Below are 14,905 nucleotides of genomic sequence, written 5' to 3' on the forward strand. Positions count from 1 at the left end.
TGCAAGTGGGAAAAATTTGTGAATGTGTCGTGAGTGTGTTCACAAAAAAAAGAAAAAAAAAAAAGATATGAAGTGGGAGCTTCAAGGCCCAAGCTGTCTTGTGAGCTCAGTGGAAGTATGGATGCACTCATAAGGACTGTGTGTACATGTTAGCATTCCCGTGACACACAGTCGCAGTACACTGTTGTGGTGTTTTGTGTGTTGCACCGTCCGTGAGCCTTCTGGCTTTCGTCAGATCTCATGTGGCTGCTGCGGGAGCCTCTTCCTGTGACACCCGGGCAGTAAGGCACACAAAAGACGCTCCAGCTGTTCGTAGAGAGGCATCAACAATCCAAGTCAAGCTGTAGCGCCCCCCCCCCCCCCTCCCTCCCTCTCTCACTCTTTGGCACTGGGAGGAATGTATGAAAGGAGGGTGGGATGGATGGAAGGAAGGAGGGGGGAGAGGGTAAGGGGGGGGGGTTTCCCTGCTCTTCATGTGTCTCTCTCTTTCTCTCCATCTATTTGGAGAGTTTGCTGATGACCCGGATCAGTGCTCCATTTTCATCTTTAAGACGCTGGTTGTCTGCTCTCAAGTCAACCAGAACCTGGTGGTAAAAGTTAAATCCACATTAAAACAAATTCTCTTCATTAGTGAGATATTGGATGTTAAGACATTATACACAATAGGCAGCTTTTACAACAGGCAGTGTGACTCACCGTCATGGGAAACGCACGAGTAACTCATAACATGTCCAATGACCTCTCCAGTAAGTTTCAACCAGCAGGCTCAGTTCAAACTAGTACCGACCAGAACGAGTAACAGCCCAGCACTCATCAATTTGATTAAATACACCTGTGCTTTTTTTTTTTTTTTTATGACATGGCATGTCAAAACAATCCATTAATCAACTAAAGAATTTTAAAAACAGGTATGAACTGGTAAAGCGCCACTGAAAAAGCTGATTTATTAACATTAATGCAATAAAATCTGTTGTCAATTTATGTTATGTTGAGACAGCTGGGTCTTTTTTTGTGAAAATTCTTTTAAATCAGGTCAGTTGACTTTTGCTGCAATGCTCTCATCAACTTTTGTTAGGAAATGTTCCAAGCCATTAAAAGCGTTATATTTGAGTGAAATGGATATAAAATATGGATGATCATTTCTTATGTTGTTTCTTCTACGGAGCATGAGGAATTTGGATATTAAAAATGGAGATAATAATCAGAGGGTACTTGTTGCCATGTAACATTTGCACGTGTGCTAAAAATAGCCTGTTGCCCGAGAACTTGAAACAATTTTCAACCACATTTAGAAAAAAACAAATGTTTATTAATCCAAATATGATTAGTTTGCATATTTGAATCAGGGCATGTTAAGAATATTAAGAAATTTCCTAACATTTTGGGAGACAGTTGCCAAGAGACAGATAGGAAACTTGATATTGTCTGTATGGTAAATTTGAAGCTCCAGCCAGCAGCTGGTTAGCTTAGCTCAGCACAACAACAGCTAGCCTGGCTCCATCAGGTAAAAAAAAAAAAATTGGTTCTCTAGAACTTACTAAATTTTACAATGTTCTGTCTTACAGTGGGTTATGTGATGAACTCTCTCTTGGCAGGGAGCAGCTGTTATTGGATGGATCCAAGTTAGATGCTTCCCATGTACAGTCTTAATGCTAAGCTGCTGGCCCCAGCTACAGATTTACAGTACAGAAAAAGCACATTTCCCAAAATATCAAAGTATTTCTTTCGGAAAAGGACATGCACTGTTTACCTGGAAATATAGGCAACTTCCAAAACGAGTAATTATTTGTTATTTCACACACACACAGATGCCTCTTGGGTCAAATTTGAGGTAGTTGCTGGGCGGGTAAAACAAACTATCTATTAACTTTCTAAACAAGCAAATTAACCTGCGAGTCGTAACATAAACACCAACCTCATCACACCACCTGAACACAGTGTCCAACAGCTCTCTACGGTGCGCCTTCATCACGCGGCTGGACTGCACAAGCTCAAGCCGAGCTAATCAAGCAGAAGCATGCAAAGTGTCTGTGACCTTGATAAGAGTCGGCCTCTCACCTTTAATTCCTCCTCCAGCTCTGCCATTCGCCGTTCCAACATCCTCCGGTCCTGTTGCCAGTGGAAATGTGACGGGGGAGTTCGGGGGTGGGGTGGCAGAGAGAAAGTGATGTAGAGAAGAAGAAGGAGCACAAAAGTTGAGTGAAAACAAGTGAAGAAGTGGTTGGAGTGGGTGGGGGGGGGGGCGTCAACAGACAGGCAGGGGTGGCAGTAGTGAGGCAGATGAAGCTACAACAACAACAACGTGGAACATCATCAGAGGGGATGCGTTACCTTCCTCTCCAGCTCCAGCAGGGCTGAACAGTCACTGAAGCGCTCCTGTCTCTGTTGGATACAACAAACCACGTTAACATCACCACAACTGTAGACTATCATGATCACCAGAGGGCCTGTATGCAAAAACACTTTATGCATTTGAAGACACAACCTGCAACATGGTGATGTGGATGAAATTTGTTGATATATTAAAAGAGGGAATCCTACTACTGGACCAAATACAAAACAAATACAGACACTCGGGTCATTCCTGCATCTGGCAGCTGTTTACATTTTCCCTTGTCTGTACAAAGCATTATAGTAGTTGGATCTCAGCTACGGTCCACTGTACAGTTTTTTTTTATGATGCACTGTGGGTTAATTAAGTGAACACATAATAATTCTTACAAGAGAACACAAAAATCACAAACATATGGTTATTGTAAATAGTGACTGATTTTTGTTCCCTCCTGAGGTACAATGTGTTTACTTCTTGTTTCACCATTCACATGACACCCTTTGCTGTAAAGATTAAATCCAGATCCAAATATTGAAGGTGTTAATATTTTTTCTGTCCAGAAACACAGAGAAATACATGATATTATACACAACAATTTGTGTTGTCACCTGTGTGGCTTTTTCCAGGTCCAACCTGGTCTGACTGACAATCCTCTGAGTGTCCTGCAGCTGAGACTGGAGCTGGCTGTTTTCTCTGGACACCTCCTCAAACAACTGACACACACCAACAATGAATAACTGGAACAAATAGCAAATAATACACAATGCGTGGGCTCTATCAGTTCTGTCTACTGACCTTCTTAAAATCCTTGGTCTCAGATCCTTCTCCCTGCGTACGGTCGTTACAATATACGCCCAACCTGATGAAGAGAGCAGAGTTCAAAGAGGCCGTTATCACGCAGACTGTGATGACAGAGAGAAGAAAGAGGTCAGATCAAAAGCTCGATTCATACCTGGAACTCAAGTGTTGGTCTGTCTGTAAACAGAGAAGGAAGCAAACAAGTTAGGTTACAGTCTGCTGAGATCACACATCGATACACACACAAAGACACACAGACACACCTGTGGATCCAGCCCACTGCCTGAGAACTCTTCCTCTCCACTGGGATCGTTGTCATCACTCTGTGGATGACGGATAGTACAACATGTACTCTCTTAAGTCAAGATGCAACATTACAGGTTATATTTCTCATTGCTACGCCTTTGATCCATCTTCCCTTTATGTCTGCTGAGTTCCTTGTTAGTATGGTTTTCTATTCATCCTGCATCAGTTTTCCAGACAGAGAATGTTTGTAGTGTTTACCTCGCCGGTTCTTTGTGCCTTCCTTCTGGCCCGGGCTTGTCTCCTCTCCCTGTGCTCCCTGGCCCATCGCTCTGTCTCACTCTCCCCTGTGCTGGCCTCCACATCTGGAACAAAGCCAGACAGCAATCACTTAAGACCAAATTAAATTATCCAGCAAAAAAAAAAAGTGCTGTGTTCTGTTGAAAAGAAAAGGAAAGAGGTGGTGTGTACCTCTTCTATCATAGGTCTGAGGCCGAGGAGTGCCAGCAGGCTGCGTGAGGCCCAGCAGGTCCGACTTCTGCAGACTAGCAATACGAGACCTCCAGCTCACTTCCTGTAAACACAGAATGTCCCGCTGTATGACGTCACATGACATTATACAAGAGCAGCAGCCTACAGGCCTATAACTGTGACGTATGGCTCTCACCCCCTCCTCTCCTTTCTTCTGTTTTGATTCCTTCTCTTTCTCCTTCTCTTCTTCCTCCTTCTTTTCTCTCCCTTTGTTGTCCGTCTTCATGGTCTTCTCCGCCTCCTGCAGATCTGTTAGTGTCACCCCCTTCATATGGAAGAAAACAGTCATGTGCCACAGTCCTCCTGAAGTTTACAGACTTGAATCTGTAGGGAACATCTGATCAGGTGTTTTCTGTACCTGAGTGGAGCGTCTGGACTGCCGTGCATGTCGGGAGCGAGCTTTTCTCTGCGCCTCTGCCTCCTCATCCCGCACGGGTGTCAGATAGGACCTACACAAGTGGGATTAAACTTTGAGCTACAAAGCCACACCATGAGGACCACAGAAATACAAACATCAGCATGTTGTGACTCACTTGCGCCTCTGCTTGGTCTCCTGCTCGCCTGTGGTTGTGTTTCGAGAGTTGGAGGAGGTGACGGCAGACTGGTCCTTCTTCTCTGCCTGTTCCTGAGGAAGTCTGTTGGAGAAAGAAAGATAAAAACGCGGCTATCAGATCTATCAGATAAGTGAGGCAGGCAAAATGTCACAGAGGCATAAAAATGAAATACCTCTGAGCTAAGACACTATTGAGGCGGCTGAGTCCAACAGAGCTAGCTGAGGTCACGGTGGGGTCATCCAGTCTCTTTCCATAAGATGAGCTGGAAAACGAGACAGAACCCATTGGAAACACAACGGCATCTTTCACAGCCAGACACACACACAAATTAGTATTCGCTGCTTGGGGACAGTATCAAGCTTTGACACTGCAGAAAACGATCACACACAAACAGCAGTGCAAACAAAAACAATGAGCGCAGTGAGCAGGGTGACTGACCTGTGAAGCAAAGACTGGGTGGAACTAGTGAGGTCATTCCCTGACTGACTATGAAGGCGTCGGGTGTAAGAGGAGCTACGGCTGAGCCAACTAAGGGAGAGACAGGGGGCACATATGCAGTGACTCAGATTCTGGTTTCACAAGTGCAGAAGCATATTGGAGTTCAGGCACACCTGTTGGAGTTGTCAGGGTTGTTATCTGGAATACTGAAGAGTCTCCGGGTAGGAATGGGCGGTACTCGAGCGAGCCTTGGCTCCTTAGAACGAAAGGGAGGGATCAGTTCATCAGTTGTTTATGTAACTTATCGCAGGGACGCTGTAAAAGAAGCCTTTCTTTCACTTGTCATGTTAGATGTTAAAAACCAATGACCGCGGTTTCATGCGAGCGCCTGTGTACCTTGGTGTCAGCCTCCGAGCTGAGGCGGGGGCTGGAGGCAGAGCGGGTCATGCCCAGGACAGACTCCGGGGGTCTGCTGGGGTCCTGGCTGGAGTCAGAGAGCCCGGCTGAGCCCAGGGTCACAGAGCTGCCTGCCTTCCTCAGGGACGTTCTCCATGAGCCCGGGGCTTCGGCGGCTGGAGGCTTGCTTGGTTCCTGCCGCACACCCAGTAAAAGGTACCAGTTTGAATATTCAGTATTGTCGTTATGCAGCAAAAAAAAACACATTTGATGTTGTGTAAATAATGTCTCGACATGTGACCTTTTTCACTTGGCTTGCAGCGGTACTCGTTGACATGGAGGTAGGAAGCAGGCTGGTGGTGTTTCGTTTGTTGTTCAAGTTGTTTATGATTTCTCGGTTTTTTGCTTTCTCTGCAAAAGTGCAAATGTCAGCAATCAATAAATCACGAGTAAAATCATAAAACTCTGATCTGATAAAACTGTTAGGTCCTGAATGCCCAGCTCTGTCTCAAATACTGATCAGCAGCAGGAACAAGCGCAGCGTCTCTCACCTGACTCTGCATCACTCTCAGACTCGCTCTCCTCCTCTGAGCTGGAGCTGCTGGAGGCTTTCGCCTGGCTCTGAGACTGGCTCTGTCCCGTCTGGCCTTCCTCCTCCTCGTCCTCAGCCGGACTGCTCTGCAGGGCAGGAGGTGGGTGCTTCTCACGCTCGTGGAGGCAGATCTTCTCCTTACTGCTCATACGAGAGATAGAAGTCCTGCAGGGGCGGGGCCAAGGTGGGGTGGAACAACAGGTGGCATGCAGGGAGCTGATCAGTGAGGGAACTCATTCCATGTGCAGCCAATTAGAGCGAGCATGCGCCAATCAACATATCAGCTGGGGGGGATGGGGGGAGGGTGGCAGCGGGTCTGTGATGCCATTTGCAGAGTTTCTCTCTTGTTACCAGATGGATCTCTAACTTCAACCTATTATTCATGTTGCAGCATTTATAGTGTTTACTTTACATGAGTCCAAACAAATGACAAAACAAATACTGTGTCTCGGTTACACACTACCTACTAACCATTATGATATATGACACACCAATCTTTATAGTATGCTTTTTACAAATTAATATTCAATAAATCCCCATAATTAAATTCCCCCTCCACTCAAAATGGTGAATGTTACTTAATGCACAGACTTTGACGCTAGAGGATTGTTTTCAAACCCCTTCTGGTCCAATAGACAACATACACAAGCATGATGTGGAAACTTGCACTGCAAATAGACTTCAGTGATGAAGGAGATGTCTTTTTTTGTTTTGTTTTAAATGGAAACCCGATATTAGATTCAAATGTTTATTCAAAGTATTTTGTAATTTTTGTCAATTACAAAAATACAGTTACTTGTTTGCGTTTTCGAGGAGCTGCTTCACCACCTTCGACAACTTATTTTTTTCAGCTGAACAGCTCCTCCATTTTATTTGTGCATCATGTTAATGTAATAATAACAATAACAGTACATTAAAAACGTCCTAAAAACTCTAAGGTTTCTCAGTCTACATACTGACTGTTGTCAGTATACTTTATTTTGACACCCTGCTTAGAGCGGGTGTATGTAATGAAGTAGGAACACACATTAGCTGCTTATACGGTGCTCATGGTCACTTTAACATCTCTGGGTGTAGTAGATCATTGTGGCTGATGCTGGAAATTATTGCGCAGACCTCCTTAAATGGCAATATTGGATTTTTGAATCAGTGGGCTTGTCGAATTAGCCAAAAACAGATATTCCTCTCTTGTGATTTTATCTGTAACAGTTTCGCAATTGATTTTCAAGAGAATTCTATGCAGAACCTTTTGTTTGTATGTATAATTACCACATTTACAACAAGAGATTCTACTCGTATTACCCAGCAGGAGCTTGTAATATGTTCTTCCAGTTTATTCATCATTCATTAACTTTTCTTATTTATCAAATTGTACTTTCAATAGTTTTTTTTCCCCTTCTGTTCTCTTTTGTGATTTCAGATTTCATTATTTTCTTACTTTCTGTTGTAGTGCAAGACAAAATGTCCATTAACAACATGCTGAATTTAGCATTTATATTGTCTCCTATCAAAAAAAGTTACCATTAGTATTTGATGTGAAACTGAGACACAGATTGCTGCATCTATCTAGGTCAGTGTTGGTGGATAGAAGTAACACAATTCAAAGGAATGCTGGGACCGTTAACGTCACACCTGCATGCAGACAACTGGTACAAGGACTACTGGGATTGAGCTGAGGAACAGCATAGCGTGTACCCACACACACACACACACACACACACACACACACACACACACACACACACACTGGCACTGGCACTGACCTGCGTGTGCGAACTGGTACCATGGAGATTTGTGGACTGGTCTCAATAACAGGAGTCTGTTTCGCGATCTGGCTACGTAACTGAAGAGGAATATAAACAGACATAAACACAGAGAACATTCACCGCTGTAAAACCATCAGTCATATCAGGTTTATCTAACCGAGAGAGATAGTCGTGGAGCCTGTGTGAAGGAAGACTCACAGCGTTCTGTTTCTTCTGTAGCTCCTCCAGAGTGTCCACGAGGTTCTCATCTGCAACATCCAGAGGCGTTTGTCCCTACAAGGACATTCACAAAGCATAATCAGTCATGGCACAAGCTTGACGCTTCACTCAAGGACTTAATGCCAGAGGAAAGGCTGTTTGTCTTGCCCTCACCACATTGTTGACAGCACCCATGTCGCACATGTTGTCAGCAAGCAGGGTGCACACCTCCTCCTGCCCCCAGTGAGCTGCCGCATGCAGGGGCGTCCACCCGTCGATGTCCCTGCTGTCCACATCCACCTCACACTTTAACAGTACCCTGACCCAGGCGAGGAAAGAGGGAGGGAACCGAACAAAGAGGAGAGGACACGGCAATGAATAAAAGCTGTTTGACTTGGTGCAATACCAAAATGAGACAAAAATCTAACAAGCTGTCAGTGTGTGTGCACTAATGCTCACTTCAGGACTTCGATGTAGCCTTTGGCAGCGGCGACGTGCAGAGCCGTTGCCTTGGTGTTTGGATGAGGAGTGAGAGTGCCACATCCCGCCAGCACCGCCGTGGCGTCCTGGTGCATGATCCTCTCCTCCTCCTTGCGGGCGTTGTCTACGTCTACGCCTGTGACACACACGCACACGCACACACACACACACACACACGCACACACACACACACACACACACACACACACACACACACACACACACACACACACACACGAACACGAACACAGTGATAAACTGAAACGCAGACACATTTCAAAGCATTGAAATCTTTGCAAAACAGTCAGTGTATATAGACAAGAAGGACAAAAATATTCTGTTTTTATATGTGTCTGTGGGTTCAGAGGCATTTGGATCTGAACAACGTGCATCTGACAGCGATAAAAGTACAAGCCTGGAGCCTTGGTACAATGAATGTCAGGGAACATTTGGTACACAGCGACTGTCCCCATTTCTTTGCCTACTTTTGCAAAGCATTGGGACCGCTTATATAAACAGGACACAAATGCAAAGAAGCTTTTGGGGCCACATATTTATAAGATTGACGAGGATGTAGCCAGAGCTCTGCATAATTCCCTAATTGATTCTGGTCGTAAAAAAACCCAACCATAACTGAAGCCAAGATTGTGGAGAACCATTCATTCAAACTACATCATTATATAGTAAATCTGCACTTTTCTTGAAATATCGGCCTCTTTTAAGATGTTTTTTTTTTTTTACGAATTATGACCTGATAATTCATGCCCACTCCAAAGTTTGTTTTATAAATCTATTACAACATCACCTAGATTACTGACTGTACATAAAGATTTCTTTTAATTTGGCATAATTACTCATCATATTGAAACATTTAGTTTGGGTTTCAGGACTTCAGGTTTGGTTTGACTAAACGACTAAAACCGACATGCTGGCAACAGTGAAGCATATCATTTCTGACGGCATGTTGTAACTTAAAATGGTCAAGATGTTAGTTGAGAACGCCAGAGTGCAGTAAAATAATGTTCTGTAAATAAACGATAACTTTATAAAGTCACAAAACAAAAAGGCAATATAATGAGACAAAATTATAACTGAATACGTGAAGAAATTGAACAATAAGTTGAATAATTAAAATGGCGTGTAAAATAAAATATAAAGCTTCAATCAATTCCTTAAATTAACTTTATTATTCAGCTCCCCAATTTTTGGACAGCCAGTAATAATTATTATAAATTTTCAATTTGGTTGTCTCTTCAAAAATGTGCTCAATTCTATGAAATGGTAGGAAATAGTGAAGAATGCTCACAACACTATCCAAGAGCCTAAAGTATCATATTCAGATTGCTCTTTTCAGTCAACCTACAATAAATGTACAGTCATATAAAAACAGAGACATCATCAAATCAGAGACAAAAACAATAAATGTTTGAGCTTTAAAAATGAATAGTTAGTCAAGTTTTGGTTGAAACACCTACATTAACATTATAATTACTAACTGTGGTGATAACTGCATGATCAGCTTTAATTCTAATGACATAAACGTCATATATTGTAGTTAAATCGTAAAGATCACATGCACGTCCATAGCTCAACAATAACAAGATGTAACCTTGGACGTTAGGTTAGAGCGGAGGTGTTTGTGTCGCTACACAGTGATTCCTCACCTTGTTTTTTGATTTCAGCTTTGAGCAGCCTCTCCATAGCGTCTTCTGTGGCAACATCCAAAGGAAGTTCTCCTTCACTGTTCACCGCCCCAACGTGGGCACCGTGCTCTATCAGGTATCTTCAAAAACAAAGATACAGTCCACACACAGTGACATTTAAAACAGAATGTAGCAAAACATGTATTAGTTTAACGCACATTACCCGAGATCACTGTTGAAATGTCGAACTGTACACCGACTGAAATTGAATGTGGGCTTTTATTTTCTAAACACTCATCACAACTTAAATCCTCATGGCAGTGATGTGACTGAGTGACAGTGATTAACACTTACTTAGTGATCTGGATGAAGCCGCAGGAGGCTGCGGCGTGCAGAGGAGTCCAGCCCTCATTGTCCCCTCGGTTGACATCGCTCCCGCTCTCCACCAGAAACTGCACCATCTCAGCATTTTCATCAATGCAGGCCTGCCGGAGGACACGCAGCCACATGATGGATTGTAGTACAAGTGTTTATTGTTTGTTGTTTATTATAAGGATGCCCACTGTGCACATAAATAAACAGAAGTCAGCTTGAGTACAGTTTCAGTACAGTAAAAAAGGTCTCTGACCCACTTCACTGCAGTTTGTTGTAAAAAGTAAAACTCAACACACTTCCAAAACCTATTAAACTCAAATAAAGCAGTCGGGCTAAAACAATGACTACTGTGTCTATGTTCAGTAATGACTTTCTGCAAAGTGGGCTGCTAAAAGCCCTCAAGTACTTTCCAAAAGAGTTCATTTTGTGGCACTAGTGGAACAGTGAATCTATTTAGCAGCACTTCCTGAGGCAAGGTCTCGCAAAGATCTGTGTGATCCAACACAAGTCCAAAGATAAATCCCACGAGGACCTCATGGGATTATGTTATGATATACTACTTTAATTTCAGCCAATATTTATGACAAAAGAAAAACCCAGAAGGTAGGATCTGTTTGTGTCCCATTTTCAAGTGAAATGTACTGCGAAAAAGGCCCAGAATAAGACATGATATTTTGTTTGCTCTAAGTTATTCTTAAAGGGGGAGTGAGGAGTGACTTTTACACAAAAATGCACGTATGTTACATTCAAGCCCTGTTCACAATGCTGAGTGTTTAAATCTGGTGTCTGGTGAGACATTCCCGCTGGCTGGCTGAATGCATACTGGGCATGCTGTGTAAGCGGAGCATGAGCATCAGAGACTTCCTCCAGCCAGCCGGATGACTTTTGGTTTGGTCCTATGTTAAGTAAACAAGTATAAATAACTGCTTTGTGTGGCTCTTCTACACTTTCTAAATGCTATCAGACCAATTGGATCATTTCTGATAGTGAAACAAGTCATTTTGCGGGATTTGTGACATTCAAAATAATCTACTGTTTTACAGAGTGCAACAGTAGAAACAGAGTAGACTACGACAGAGCTATCACTAAAAAGTTTTTTTCCATTACTCTCACTGGCAGAAAGAGGGAGACAAAAGTTTTGCACTGCATATTTAAAACAAGTTTAAAAAAAACTTTTCTATGAGTTATAATTATTCAAACACAATTTAAAGTACAAACATGATTCAATCATTCTCTGGAAACGAGTGTTGAAACAAGAGAGAATAAAGCAGACATCTGCACTAGTTTTTATTAGTTTGAATTAGAGTTTTTTTTAACTGCACAGCAGCAACCACAGCAGCTCTAAAACACATGAAGACCCCAAAAAACTGAGAGAATGTAAAGACTCCTGGTTAAGAAATAACACACAATAATACAGATTGAGATTTAATGTCTGTGCCCACCCTGTGATGTTGTAAGGAACGGAGAAGCCCTAATGTACAATAATGCTTTATTTGTTTTCATTATTCAATTATCCGTAGACACAAATGTAAATGCCATACCAGTTTCCCAGAGTAAAAGCTAATGTCGTCATATTGCATGTTGAGTCAAAATCCAAAGATGCTCAACGTAAATTGTACAAAATCTTCCTATTTGAGAAGCTGGAAACAGACAATATTCGGCATACCTGCTTGATATATTAATTAATAGTTTACAAACACTGCTGTTGATTAATTTTCTTTTCATCGACAGGTCATTGTAGGACTAACCACACAGGAACCTCTTTCACTTGTGTGAAGAAAAGAAGGGTTTGTATTCTGTAGGGAGTCAATTAATGACAAGAACAAGACGGAGTCTGGAGGTATGCTAATGGCTCTGTGAGTCTGTGCTTAGTCACAGATAAACGTAATGCCTGGCAACATGCTGACATTTACTAAAAAACAAAGCTCAGCTGAGACATGAGAGCATAACTAGCTTTGCCAGTATCTGGTCATAAACCAATGTGTTGAACACACAAGATTCTGACCTGCTGGCATCACAGAAGTCATTAAAAATCATCCTGAGGGGGACAAGTTTAATGACAATCCATCAAGTAGCTGTTTTAACTCAAAACCGCAAAGGTCAACCTCATGATGGTACAAGAGAAGAAGCCAATGTATCTAACCTGGTGATACCAGACCCAAATACGCTGTGAATTCAGGAGTCAGGTGACCCTTCATAGAGGATGGTTTCCAGTTGTTGCATTGTACTGGGCGTAGACGTCAGGTTGATTTTGAAACTACTTGAGTAGCCTTTAATCAATCAGCATTACCATCATATGTGCTGAAGCTCTACCATCACTGCAACTACATTTGGTAAAAAAAAATAATACTTGACCTCCATGCTATTGCGCTTAACCAACAACACTGGTTGCTGATTGGTCCGCCCTTCAGAGTGGCTGTGCAAATGTTTATGTGAACAGGGTTTCCAGACTATAATCACAGCAAAGAAGTCGAGGCTGTGAACGATAGTCTGGTGGGACCAGGCTATAGGAGATCACTAAAATCATTAGGATTAATCCCTGTAGGGACCATTAATGTTTGTCTGAAACCTCATGGCAATCCACCACATAGTTGCTGAGATATTTCAGTCTGGACCAAAGTGGTGGACTGAGAGGCCGACTGTGTCATCCCCAGAGTCACGCCGCTGTGGTCATTGTGAGACCTGAAGATGAGGCTTGTAGTGCACTCCAGAGCAGCCAGAGATCTGGCGAGTTTAAATCAGTGTTCACTTGCAGCAGAGGGGGAGCCCTATGAACAAGTGGGTGCTCCAAGCTGAATGAATGAACAGAGGGCACTTCTTGCACCCTGTGAGTGTCGACGAGGGGGCAACACACAACCTCCCAGCAGACTCCTTCACTGGGTCATCAAGTGACTCATTGTGGAAATCGCCTTTGACAACAGCAGCTTGTGCTGTTTGAGGAATGTTTTCCATTTCTTCATGTGAAATCCCTGAAGTCTCCTCCATGGGGAACTGGCAAAGGGAAGGAGAATGAGAGAGAGCGAGAGGAGGAGGAGGAGGAGGAGGAGGAGGGGTTGTAGTGAAGAAGACAGAAAAGCTTTGGATGGAGAGGATGGAAAGTTAGGAGAGTGTGGCCCTATATTTAAATCAAGTTGCCAGGCAACCGATGAGCAACAGGGGAGAAAGGGAGGATGGAGGGCAGGACGGAGACCACACTGGGTGACGTTGTTACATGTGGATCAACCGAATGGAGTTGAATTGAATTGAATTGAAGGAAAACACCAGATCAGCCGGTCCACCTCTCAGTGGGCAAAATAATTAAAAGCACATCATTTCTTAGATATCACACATAAATCCATCTGCTTTCACTTCGCGTTTATGACGGCTCGTGTCATAAAAGTAGAGGAAATGCTGCATCACGGAGAGCTTGGGTGACATTGATGGTGTCCAGACTGAAGTCAAAAGAGAGGGAGGGACATTGAAGCTGAGCTGCACCGAGACCGGGACACGCTCAGGAGAAGTGCAGCCTGTTTGGAGACGTACAAATGCAGCAATCCGCAATAATAACTTCAGGCTAAAGCATCTTCTTTGGTTAGGACAAGGCTCCTTGTAGCTTTCCTCCGGGACAAAAAAGAAAAAAGAAAGAGAAGCGGTGATCAGATGACGACCATCAGTCTGAACTCACCAGGGAGTGTCAAATGTGAACCCACAAGCTCAACGGTGACCTGTTTTTACAAGTCTGCTGCTGTTTGTAGGCGAGAAAAAGAAGCCTGTAACTTATACAGCACCCGAATAAACCGGCTTCACACAGGCCTGCCTGCACTTACACCCCAGCCCCCTCCAAAAAAACAACAACAACAACAACAACAAACTAAAAGATAAGTGATGAGCTGCTCCGTTAAAAGACACGCAAATGTTCAACTAGTGTATGTGGACGTTGAGCTGTAACTGACGGTAACGGCTCCTAATGAGGGTCGTTAACGGATCAACGTGGAACCGTTGGCCGTTAGTTGGCCGACCGTTGGCAGCAGCTCGGCGGTGAGCAGGTAAACTAACAGTTAGTCAGAAGTTCCCACCTGGTGAAGCGCTGTCAGTCCGTCTATGTTGGCGTGGTTGATGTCAGCTCCCTGCCGGAGCAGCGCTGCCACCTCCTCCCGGTCTCCAGCGGAGCAGGCGGCCATAAACACCGCTCCTTGGGCGAACCGGACTTTAGCTCGCCGCGTCCCGGAACCGCTCAAAGTTTCCCGGGCCTCCGACCCTGTCCGATCCGTCTCCGAGCCCAGCCATCGCTGCAGCTGATCCTGCCGTCGCTGTTTAGCAGCTTCGGACCGGGAATGGTCAGTGGCCGCCATCTTCCCTGGTCTGTCCCGGACAGATTCAGCTCATGGTACGAGGAGAGAAGCGGAGTGCGGCGTTTGGGTTGAGCCTCCCCCGGGCTGCGCCCCCTGGTGGACGGACACGGACACGAAGCCCTGAACTCGACAGCAAACTTATCTGACTGAGTGGCAGTCCTGCGATGCCTTCAAGTGCTACTCGGAATTTACAAGGAAGGGGCGTGTGTGGTCTTTGCGTGGACAGTG

The 14,905-nt window shown here is 44.0% G+C and overlaps 1 protein-coding gene across 3 annotated transcripts; it reads right to left on the reverse strand.

Annotated features, from left to right (window-relative positions):
• Positions 1-352: 352 nt before the first annotated feature.
• On the reverse strand, positions 353-14,796 carry LOC138626543 (protein phosphatase 1 regulatory subunit 12A). 3 transcript variants are annotated; one of them, XM_069708250.1, is made up of 25 exons: positions 14,402-14,796; positions 10,326-10,456; positions 9,993-10,111; positions 8,308-8,464; positions 8,023-8,167; positions 7,849-7,923; positions 7,648-7,727; positions 5,844-6,025; positions 5,594-5,703; positions 5,293-5,487; positions 5,070-5,152; positions 4,897-4,986; positions 4,631-4,720; positions 4,438-4,539; positions 4,263-4,353; positions 4,041-4,169; positions 3,845-3,947; positions 3,635-3,738; positions 3,394-3,453; positions 3,285-3,307; positions 3,128-3,191; positions 2,941-3,045; positions 2,332-2,382; positions 2,059-2,109; positions 353-584 (listed from the first exon to the last, which is right to left on the reverse strand). In XM_069708250.1, the coding sequence occupies exons 1-25, from the start codon at positions 14,675-14,677 to the stop codon at positions 498-500; spliced, it is 2,703 nt and encodes a 900-aa protein (XP_069564351.1). In that variant the 5' UTR covers positions 14,678-14,796; the 3' UTR covers positions 353-497. The 3 variants fall into 3 exon arrangements, with proteins under 3 accessions (XP_069564351.1, XP_069564350.1, XP_069564352.1); XM_069708249.1 differs by having other exon boundaries at positions 5,844-6,049; positions 14,402-14,795; XM_069708251.1 differs by lacking the exon at positions 4,897-4,986 and having other exon boundaries at positions 5,844-6,049.
• Positions 14,797-14,905: the final 109 nt, after the last annotated feature.

The sequence above is a fragment of the Brachyistius frenatus genome, unplaced genomic scaffold (genome assembly GCF_029030835.1).
Source record: "Brachyistius frenatus isolate BFR_SWC_R1_liver_20210118 unplaced genomic scaffold, ASM2903083v1 Contig_74, whole genome shotgun sequence".
NCBI classification, from domain to species: Eukaryota; Metazoa; Chordata; class Actinopteri; family Embiotocidae; genus Brachyistius; species Brachyistius frenatus.

Coding starts and splice junctions, on each gene's coding strand:
- LOC138626543 (XM_069708249.1), bottom strand. CDS start 14,677: ATGGCGGCCACTGACCATTCCCGGTCCGAAGCTGCTAAACAGCGACGG. Junction 10,457..14,401: donor GACTGACAGCGCTTCACCAG/GTGGGAACTTCT, acceptor GTCCTCCGGCAG/GCCTGCATTGATGAAAATGC. Junction 3,192..3,284: donor GACCAACACTTGAGTTCCAG/GTATGAATCGAG, acceptor TCTCTTCATCAG/GTTGGGCGTATATTGTAACG.